This window comes from Hydra vulgaris, chromosome 01, assembly GCF_038396675.1.
Source record: "Hydra vulgaris chromosome 01, alternate assembly HydraT2T_AEP".
NCBI classification, from domain to species: domain Eukaryota; kingdom Metazoa; phylum Cnidaria; class Hydrozoa; order Anthoathecata; family Hydridae; genus Hydra; species Hydra vulgaris.
In genome coordinates this window covers 11720793-11731940 of record NC_088920.1, presented here as the reverse complement: position 1 = coordinate 11731940, position 11148 = coordinate 11720793, and the positions used below count along the sequence as shown (strand labels likewise).

The 11148-nt window shown below is 27.4% G+C and overlaps 1 protein-coding gene across 1 annotated transcript; it reads left to right on the top strand.

Moving 5' to 3' along the window:
* The first annotated feature begins 8705 nt into the window (after window positions 1-8705).
* On the top strand, window positions 8706-9791 carry LOC136074098 (52 kDa repressor of the inhibitor of the protein kinase-like). Its single transcript, XM_065786397.1, has 3 exons — window positions 8706-9204; window positions 9303-9396; window positions 9512-9791. Exons 1-3 carry the CDS (start codon window positions 8706-8708, stop codon window positions 9789-9791), a joined length of 873 nt encoding a protein of 290 aa, XP_065642469.1.
* The last annotated feature ends 1357 nt before the right edge of the window (window positions 9792-11148 follow it).

Genomic DNA, 11148 nt, shown 5'->3' with positions numbered 1-11148 from the left:
GTAAGAGTAATAGTCGACATTGATCCAATAATTTTTTTTGCTGACCTGTGTTGTCGTTATTGCATTGGATGCAAATAGACCTTAGCAGCAGCGCAAACATTATTTTCAAAAAATTTTTATTCCGTTTAAAACATTAAAACATTTTATTGCGTTTATAATGCTAACTTTCCGATTCGTAAAAAGACTTTAAATTCAATAAACTTAAATTCACCTTGGATTACTTAGAAATTTAAAAAATCATCTAAAGCAAAACAAAAATTACATATAATATATTTAAAAAGAAAAAAAACCGCTAGTGAAAAAACGTAATACATAAAGTTACATAGAAATTGCCATATAAGTAAATTTCACCACTAAAAAGAATCTCACAAGACTTTTTAAACGAACCTAAAAACCTTGGATTTAATATGCAGACCTTTCGAGGTCAAGCATATTAAATCCAAGGTTCTTTGATAACAAAGGAAACATTTTGTTGTTCTGGTGTTCAAGCTAGAATTTTTAGTCTTCAATAATTGATATATTTTGTTCACTATGCATTCCGAAACCATGGCAGTTTGAAGTACTTCTTGAACTCCCGGCATTTAATGTCTTCTTTCCACCATGGTCTCTTATTATTAAACTTTAACAGCTGTGTAATATAACAAAATGTTTAAATTGTTATACTACAGAATTGATATGTATTTAACTAATCAACTCGTATCAATATGTATTAACTAATCAAAAACACGTTGTTTGATGAAAAATGTTGTAGTCTTTGTATCAAAGAAATTTAATAGGTTTTAAAACTTTTGTCAGCATTTAGACACGAAATTGCAGAGATGATGTCTATTATATTGATTGAAACTAATATCAAATTTTATATTTGATGTGTCTGGATAGCTCAGTTAGTTAGAGCGTCAAACAAAGTGTTAAAACCTGCATTGTTGCGGAATTTTATTTTAAATCCAACCACCGCTAACTCAGCGCTTAAGTAGTACTTTTGTACAAAAAGTACTCAAGCGTAACCAAAAGTTTTCCTTTTGGTAACGCTAGATTATTACTTTTGGTAACTATGGTTACCAAAAGTATTAATCAATAGGGGAGACCGGGGCTAGTTGGCTCGGTTTTTACTCTATGAGCTCTGTAGCGATAATAGTAAATTTTTTTGAAAATATTAAAGTGTAGTCTTAAAGAGTATGAACTCGGGTAACTTATAAAACTTACATTCATTAAAAAAAAATTTTTTTTGGGTCTTTCCAGGCCCTCAAATAAAAAAAAATAATCGCGCCCACTTACCCCACCACGTGGTAAGTTGGCTCAAACTATAAAAATGATTAATAATGTACTATTAAGTGCAAAATTAATAGAAATTTTTTTACTTTTAATTTTGGCAACAATTTTATCCCAAAATTTAATATTACTTTTAGATGGTACCAAATATTAGTCTGTATAACAGCCAAAATATAAGCCCACTTTTTATCTGTGAAAAAAAAACAAAAAAAATTTTTTAATTATTTTGCAAGAATAAATTTTTTCAATATAGTTAAAAATTAAAAAAAAAAAATCAATTTTATAAAAATATATTTTTTATTCTATAGTAAATGCTATGAGCCAACTTACCCCGTGAAAATTTTTTCAACTTACCCCGAAGCCTTTTTTTCAATAAACAGTCTATAGATCCTAAAAAACGGCAACTTTGAAAAAAAGTCTGACTGGATATAGTAAACCAATTGTAACTAGAACTTTTACGATAATTTTTTTTTCAAACGACAAATTATTTTCTCTGTAAAGTAAAAAGGAAGCGATTCACATAAATTTTAATATCTCCCATGCGCATGCGCGAATACTGACAATACTATAGTGAATGATGAAATGGTCAATTAGGAAGGTTCTGTGTAATTTTTGTCTTTTTCTGATTAAAGGCTCAGAAGATTACTCGTCAACTTACCCGTGCGGCCAACTAGCCCCGGTCTCCCGTTTATATATTTGTGGTTGTTCCTTTGCTAATCCAACAACATATTTGGGTATAAGAGCATTATTTGGGTATAAGAGCATATAAAAAAATCAAGCAAGAAAGTTAAATAAAACTTATAACTTAATTAAAAAAATAATAATTTGAACTATAGAAAAACCTAAAAGGCGAATATGACATTTATAAAATGAAAGAAACAAATGATTATAATACATTTCAGATATTCAATTGGGGTATGAAGTGTCACTTCGTTTACAAATCTTGAAACTTTGGTGTAGTTGGATATATTAAATCCACAATCTTCATAACTATGTCTGATAAACAATCAATAAACAAGTAGAGATCAATTTTATTACCATCAGTTACTGTATTTGTATTATTTTAATCTCTGGCCTAATCTTTAAACAGTCCATTGATTTTAAATAACAAATGCTCAAAACATTAGAAGTCAAAGTAGAATTTTATTTTGACGAACATCCATCAAGATTATTTAATCAAGAATGGTTTTTTTTTCTTTAATCTAGTTCACTCATTAGTTTGTATATAAACTCGTTAACTTCTGCAACCAATTATACCTCTCAGAAAACACTATATCTTCCGCACTCTTGATTTCATCGTAAAGTCTTATGCGTGCTGTTGGACATCTTTTATAGTAAGCATATCTGTCAGCGTCGGCCAAGAACAAATTTTTTTTTTTTGCTTTTAAGTTATGCCGTATAAATATATAAATACAATTAATATTTCAATATAAATACAAACGGCCAAGGTAAGGAAAAAACACAATTTAAGAACTGATTCCGTCATATGTAATTGTTACATATGATAGTAAAATACATTAAAGAAGACTTTCTTATTGAGTTGAGTGGACAAAAAGTTTCAAGGGAATAAATAAAGAGAAAAAGAAAAATTAGAAATCTATAAAAATATCGAAAATTTTAAACACTTTTATTTAATTGATCGATCCTTAAATATAGCAAGCAATGTTTATTAAATTTGATTTAAAATAATGAAATAATTCGTAAAAAAAAAAAAAAAAAGCATTTTCTTAAATTTTGCTTAGGATTTGCTAAAAGTTTAAAGAGATTTAAGTTTGTTTTCTAATAGGTTTTGAAAACTTAGTTGCGGCAAAGAAACTTTTGGGCTGAATATAAGTGTTGTCTGAGTATCTAGTGAAGTATCTGTATTTATTTATTATGAATAACAAATTAAAAATGTTAAGTGTTGTTTTTGTATTAACTTTGAACATAGAAATTAAAATATGCTAAATGTTAAGTTGGTAGACATTCGGTATATTCAGCATTACAAATAGTTATTTGGAGTCTGTAAAACTATTTACTATTTATGCGATACTATTTTTTGAAAAAACATTCGTTCTTGAAATACTAAAATAAAGCTCGGTGGAGAACAACTTGAAAAAAAAAGCGCTTTTCTTAATTAAAAGGCGCATATCATCTTGAGCGTCAAAAAACATATCATCTTAAGCAATTTTACTAAGTACTATCATAATTTAAACAGCATGACAACAGCTTATGTATCATAAAAACCATCTCATATAAACCATGGAATTAGCAGTAAATGAGCATAAAATATTGAGGATGTGATAAATATTTGATGATCTTGTTTCGTTCTGACGTAATTACAAAATATTGAATAATAAAAAATTATAACGGAGATGGTAAATTTTTTTAACAACAAAACAATCAGAGAATTTTTACTATACAACCATGAAATTAAAATAAATAACACCGTCGAACTTGTATGAATATCCTTAACCAAAAAATTTCGCGAAAAAATCAGTAGTCTACCAGTAAAAGAGGTTGTACCATCAGAGAAACCTGCTCATCTTACGCAATCTTCCCCTATGTGTGTATGTCGGTTCGTATGTATGAATTAATATAAAGTTGGATGAATGTATGGATGGATGAATGGATAAATGAATGGATAGATGTACGGATGGTATTCTACCCAGCAAACATTACGTAGTCGGACCGACAACGGACCGCAGTCAGCATTTATGCCGCGCCGACGTCGGCAGCCCGCAGTATTGCCGCGTTAGCTTGCACATCGTAATTACATCGGACCGTAAGCAGCAAGCTTTAGGTGGTTAACAGGTGGCGGAAACGCTAAATTTTTAACAGCGGTCCGTTGGCGGCAAGCGAACGTTGGAGCGATAGCGTTTCGATATAGGACCTTTTGTAATTTGCGTTTCAATTTTGAGGTATGAACCTTCCTAATATTATTTTTGTACTTTTCTTTGAATTTAGACACTTATATTTAGCGAAATTGTTTATTATTTTTATTACATGACCTCATCCAAAACAATGCATAGTTGACACATTTTAAACTTTTTCGAATTTATTAAATAACATTACTAGCTCAAACACTTAAGGTAAATCAATTAGCCTACGCCTTGGCGATATAACCTAATACCCGGTTAACAATAATGAATAAAGAACAATCGAAAATTATAATAAAAATTAATTCAAGATTGAGATTTACAAATATAATTTACATATTACAATAATAATAAAATTATTTTCTAAAACATGTATAATCACGATAAATTAATGTTTAAATTGCGTTTGGCGACTCTATTTTTAAAATCTTTTCAATATAAAAAGAAACATTTCACACTTCATTCAGATACTACATACAGTAGAAAAACAATAACGTTAAACGAAAATCGCTTCACGTAGCGGTCTGCAGACTTTTAATGTAGCCCTAAAAGAAGATTCTGATATATTATTCGAAATATAGAAATCAACCAATTAAGAGATACTAGAATAAACATAATAAACTAACCTTTGTAGTATTTAAAGACATTTTGAAGGGCTTATATCAAATAGCCAGTTGATAGCAAGTAACTCCACGGCATGAGTGTATCTATATCCTTAGATTTTTTCTCATCTGCTTTAGAAGTTGAGCACCAAACTATTTCTTTCTATTTCAAAAATTTAAGCAAATTTTAAATGGGTGATATGATCAAACAGTAGGCTAACTTTCCAGAACTTGAATTATGCTGTATTTTTTAATCATTTCTACTAACAAAAAACTGATCCCTACATACAAACACACATTCATAAAATTGCTACCTTGTAAAAAAAAAAAATGAATGTAAAAGAAGAATTATGGTTTCTTAAACAGGTATCTATGACTATTACAAAACTTTAGAATAGAGTGCAGCTGCTTGAGACAACATCAACAGCAAACTCAACAAAAAAGCTTCAAAACACTGAAACACACCATTCATCATATATTCAACATTCTGATTAATATTTATTAAACTAAATACTTTTACACAAAAAGTTGCAGAAAAAAAAAGATTTTCTTTGAATAAATATTTTGCCTGTATTTCTTAAAAATTAAAAAAAAATTATTATACTATAAAAAAATAGATATTTCAATGTTTATTTTTATTATTATTTTTTTTGTTAATCCTTTTATTTAATTATAAAATTGCAAAAATTACAGACATAATTTGATTAATAGCAACAAATGCAAAACGCAACAGTAATAAAAATAATTAGCAACAACGCCACAAAAAAAAAAAGCAGGACAATATAAAAAATACACTTCAAAGAAGTGAACAGGTAAATAAATACGATGCACAAAATTACACGACAGGATAAACAAAACATAGAAATACACGACAATATAAAAAATATTTAAAATACACAGGACAATATAAAGAATGCAAACAACATAAATTAATAAAACTTAAAAGCTGTTCTTTTTCTTTTCTTTTAATAACTTTTTTTTACTAAGAATATATTTGATATATTTGAAAACGAAACTAAGTTTTTCATTTTCAAATATATCAACATTTTTTCTTTAACTTTGTTGTTAGTTGTCCTGTTTATTTAATGTTTTTCTTCAATTTTTATTATTCAATATATTCATTGTTTTCACTTAATTAGTTTTTTTTTAATACTTAGCTTCAAAAAATTTTTTATTTGTTTTTCTTTTTCTCGTTTATCTATTTTTCAGCCGTTAAAATCTTTTTTCGCCGTTAAAAAAATACTTCTTCCATTTGCAATATCATTGTTGTTGTACTTTTATTATTGTTGTACAATTATTACTGCAGGATTTCATTAAAAAGCTCCTAAGAATCAAAGATAAATACAAACATCAGGTTATATGAACTGGATGAACCAAAATAACAACTCAAACAAATATCAAGCTCGTAAAGAAAAAAATGAATCAACAAAACAGTTGCAAAGAATAGTTGTTAACTACATAGCGCGAAAAAAATCTTCTAAGTAAAAAGATCAGATATGTGTTAAAAATTATAAACCCTGCCGATATACCAAATTGAAGAATTATGGCCTGAGTCAAATATTGTTTGAAACCTTTCATCATTTAATTTAAAATCATTACTATTTACATAGGGGCAAGACATACACACTCTCAGTATATTAATTATGTGATGAAAAGGTTGCCTAATTGATTTGTAAGATGATCCACATGAGCTATTTTCTTGCGTTGTTTTGACCAAAAACTCTTTATTAAATGAAACAATTACAATAAAATTTATTTTATTGCAATTGTAATTTTATTGCTATTATTTTATTGTAGTTGTTTAGTACTACTATACTAAATATATTTTTAAATATATTTTGATATAATAATATTATTATATCAAAATATATTTAAAAATAGTTACGCCTTTTTTTATTGAAATCAACTATATATATAAAATAAACTTTCTTTTAAAAAAGCAAAAGCCAAAGCTCTAAGATATTTATGTAAATTCCATTTATAATATACATATGTAGACATTTTATATATTGTATTAATAATAATATTAATAATATTAATAATAATAATAATAATAATAATAATAATAATAATAATAACAATTGTAATGTCTATCTGATAATTTGCGACGCGAATTTTTGTCAATTTATGACTTGCGATGATAATTTATGACTTGGTAAAGTCTATCTGATAATTTGCGACGCGAATTTTTGTCAATTTATGACTTGCGATGATAATTCATGACTTGGTAAAGTCTATCTGATAATTTGCGACGCGAAATTTTGTCAATTTATGACTTGCGATGATAATTCATGACTTGGTAAAGTCTATCTGATAATTTGCGACGCGAATTTTTGTCAATTTATGACTTGCGATGATAATTCATGACTTGGTAAAGTCTATCTGATAATTTGCGACGCGAATTTTTGTCAATTTATGACTTGCGATAATAATTTCTTACCTTGTAAATATCCTTTTCGGCCGTTCCTTCAAATATTCAAAATAAAAAAACCAATATTATTATTAAATAGTTAGTCAAAATAGAAATGGTTGTTAGTAGAAACAAATAGAAATGGTTTACAAGTACAGTATACAAATTATATAAAGAAAAATCAACAAATAAAGAAAATGAAGAGCCGTGGAAAAAAGATTATATTAAATGCTATAATTGAATCTGTTTTGACTGTTTTATAGGTAATTGTCCTTAAGTTGACTAATGGGTAACATATAAATGTTACCCATTAGACTAATGGGTAACATATAAATGTTACCCATTATTATTACTCATTGACTAATGGGTAACATATAAATGTTACCCATTAGTCAAATTATCAGACTTCAATAACAATAATAACAAAAATAAAAATAGTGATAATAGCATTAAAATAGTAAATTTGACTTGAAATTGCTTTAAGAAAGTTAGCATAGGCAAACCATTTTTTTTATCTTTTGCTATAATCTAATTGATTTGCTTTTTTTTTTTTTTTTATCAAACATAAATACTTGAATAAAATTTTATTTTACATTAAGCTTGATGTTGGATCTTTTTTACTGTGTATTAAAAAGCTTTATTTTTTTTTTCTTATAGATCTGAATCTACTGGTAATTATCTATTTAGTTTGTTTTCTATTTGTCTGAGTGGTGATAATAGTTTGGTAATTAAACAAGTTAAATAAATAATAATAAGTTAATAGTTTGGTTTTAAACAAGTTCAGTGTTACTACAATTGGTTCTCTCCTAAAATATAAACTTATGTTTAATCTTAAAATTGAACCTCGTATTTTATCTGCATCATCAGATGTTCTGAATGTATTGTTTTGTTTTGAAGGATCAAATCCTCCATTTCCATATAAACACAATCATTATGTACCTCTAGTTTACAGATAGATACAACACCAATCAAGAACCACCTATTTCTACCATAAATCTTCTTTATATGAACTTTATAACAACAAATTTTTAACATTCTCTCACAGAAATAGTGTCTTTGATTCCTTTATAGATTCAAAATCGTGTTCTTCCAATACTTTGCTACCTTAAAATGAAAATAATTGTAAAATTTAAAAAAAAAAGTTTTTATCTGCCAAAATTTCAAAACTGGAGTTTAATACAAATAAGTTGTCAAGTGAATTCTCTAGTGAATATGATATTGCATGGTTTTGTTCAAAGGCATCTACTTTAAATGATTTATTGTTTTTCAAAAACAAATGGACAATTTTTCAAACTTATCTGGTTGAAGCAGTTTTCATGGCTTAGTTATTCACCATCTGAAGATGAAGCATATTGTTTGAGTTGTGTTTTGTTTGGGTTTAAATACTTTTTGAAATCTAGCAGATGTGAAAACTTGTTTTCTCAGCCTGTAAAGCACTGGTCAGATGCTGTGAGTGCTTTTAAAAGACATTATCATGGGAAAAAAAGGAAAGATTAATGAAAATCACTTTGCTGTGCAAGTCTTCATTATAATACCTGGACCATATTTTCAGCAGTTTTAAATACAATGAATGGAATTATTCAAAATATTGATATTTTAATTAATAAAAAATATGAAAAGGAGGTTGCTTTAAATTGGGACATATTGCATTCAATTGTTGACTCAATCATTTTCTTAGGCCATCTTGATATAGTTTTTAGAGGTTATCGTGACAATTCCCAACATCATCCTACTGTTGGAAAATACTCTTTAGTAAATGGAGTAGGAAATTTTGTTGAACTTTTAAACTACAGGATCAGAGGTGGGGATAAAGTTCTTGAGCACTATCTTAACAGCTGTGCAAAGAATGCATCTCATATTTCTAGCTCGTCACAAAATGAATTAATAAATTGTTGTGGTAAATATATCCGGAATATTTTATTTTCTGATATAAAGGAAAATCAATTTTTTTCGATAATTGCTGATGAAGCATTTGATTGCTCCAATCAGAAACAAATGTCTTTATTTCTTAGATTTATAGATAGTTCTTTTAGAACTATCTATAATGTTAGAGAAGAATTTATGGGTTTTTGCATTGTGAATATGGTTTATTTTGAGAAGCTCTTTGCAAAACTATTTTATCATGTCTTAAAGATTATTCTCTTGACATTTCCAATTGTCAAGGTCAGGGGTATGATGGTGCAGGATCTGTTGCTGGTCATTTTAAAAGTCTTGCAAAGAGAATTAAAGATCACAATGACAAAGCAGTTTTTTCACTGTTTTAATCATCGTCTTAATGTTAGTGTTGCAAATTCGTGCAAACTGCAAGAAGTCAGAAATATGATGGAGCAAGTAAAACAATCGTCTTAATTTTTTAATTTTCCTGAGTCAAGACAAAATTTATTAGAAGCAGCTATCACCAAACATTGTCCTTCTGCAGCAAAGAAAAAATTAATTGATGTTTGTCACACAAGATGGGTTGAACGCATAACTGGGTTGGATGATTTTGAAAGTTTGTTTGTACCTATTGTTTTTTGTCTTAAAGGAATGAGCATGAACTTAGAAAAAAAGTGCAATAAAGAAACTTCTTCACAAGCTTCTTGTTTTTTAAAACTCATTACAACTTTTGATTTTATTGCATCTTTAGTGGTTACTCAAACAGTTCTTGACTAAATTATTCCTGTTACACAAATGTTGCACGGTAAAACTTTTGACATTCGTGATGGTTTAAGTTCTATTTCAGCTTTAAAAAGTTGTATGTTAACACTTAGAAATCCAATAGATGATTATCACATAAAGTAGTATGATACAATTCGTTGTCTTGCTTCTAAAGTTGATGTTGCAAAAGTTAAACCAAGAGTATTAAGTTGTCAAATATATAGAAATAATGTTCCTTCTTGTTCAACTTTAGATTATTTCAAGAAATCGTTAACCATACCACTTATCAATCACCTTCTATTCGAAGTTAATAACAGATTTAGTGATGATGCTTTGGTTTCTTATGATGGTTTGGTTATTATTCCAGATAAAATGATGTCTTATATTTCTAAGAAGATTGACTGGAAAATTAAGTTTCAATCTTTTGTAAATTTTTATTCAACAGATTTGCCATGTGCAATTTCTTTAAGCGCAGAACTTGATTTGTGGAAAAGCTATTGGGTTCAAGAAAAATTTGCTTACCAGATAATATTTCAAGTACTTTAAAAAGTCATCCTAATAATCAATTTGTAAATTTAAGATTTAGTCTTTGCATTCTAGGAACATTGCCTGTAACCTCTTCTGTGTGTGAAAGATCGTTTTTTAGCTATGAGACGAATAAAAACTACACACAAAGTACTATGTCATCTGAGAGAATGAACAGTCGTGCTTTATTGCATATTCACCAAGAGATAGAACCTAATGTTGAAAAAGTTATAGACTTATTTGCACTCAAAAATCATTTGAGTGCAAATTTTACAGATAAAAACTGTTAACCATTTTTTTTTTTTTTATTATTCATTTTCTTTAACAAGTTTTTTTTATTTGTTAATTTGTAAGATAACTTTTAATATTTTATGTTTAATACTTTTTAAGTTGTTTTAAATTTTTAATTAAAATTACACTATATATAATTAGTTTACGTAATACTTAGTGTCTGGGCCATATTAGTAACAAAATCTTCTTTTTTTTTGAAATACAATACAGTTACCGTTTTTCTGAACAAAGTGTGTTGTTAAAACTCCAGAGGTCAGTCCTTCCTCAATTTTAAACAAGCAATGAACAGGGGGTTGATTATGTAGTAAATATAAGACTAAGAATAAGTATAAATATTACAAGAAGTTGTTCTTCCAACATATCAGTTTTAATTGAATTAATTTGATTGAAAAAAAGTGAAATGTTAGTATTAACTTTTTTTAATATTTTTTTTAGTTTAAAATGAATTTTTTCTTATTTTAGATTTTATAACACACATGAAGTAAAACAAATTAAAATTATGAAAGTAAATTTGTTTTAATTAGATTTTTTAATATAAAATAATATTTCAATATTT

Bases quoted from the DNA above. Each gene is read 5' to 3' on its own strand.
- LOC136074098 (XM_065786397.1), top strand. From the start codon at position 8,706: ATGAATGGAATTATTCAAAATATTGATATTTTAATTAATAAAAAATAT. The intron at 9,205-9,302 runs GTTTTTGCATTG...CCAATTGTCAAG, and splicing joins TGTTAGAGAAGAATTTATGG to GTCAGGGGTATGATGGTGCA. The intron at 9,397-9,511 runs GTTTTAATCATC...TCCTGAGTCAAG, and splicing joins GACAAAGCAGTTTTTTCACT to ACAAAATTTATTAGAAGCAG.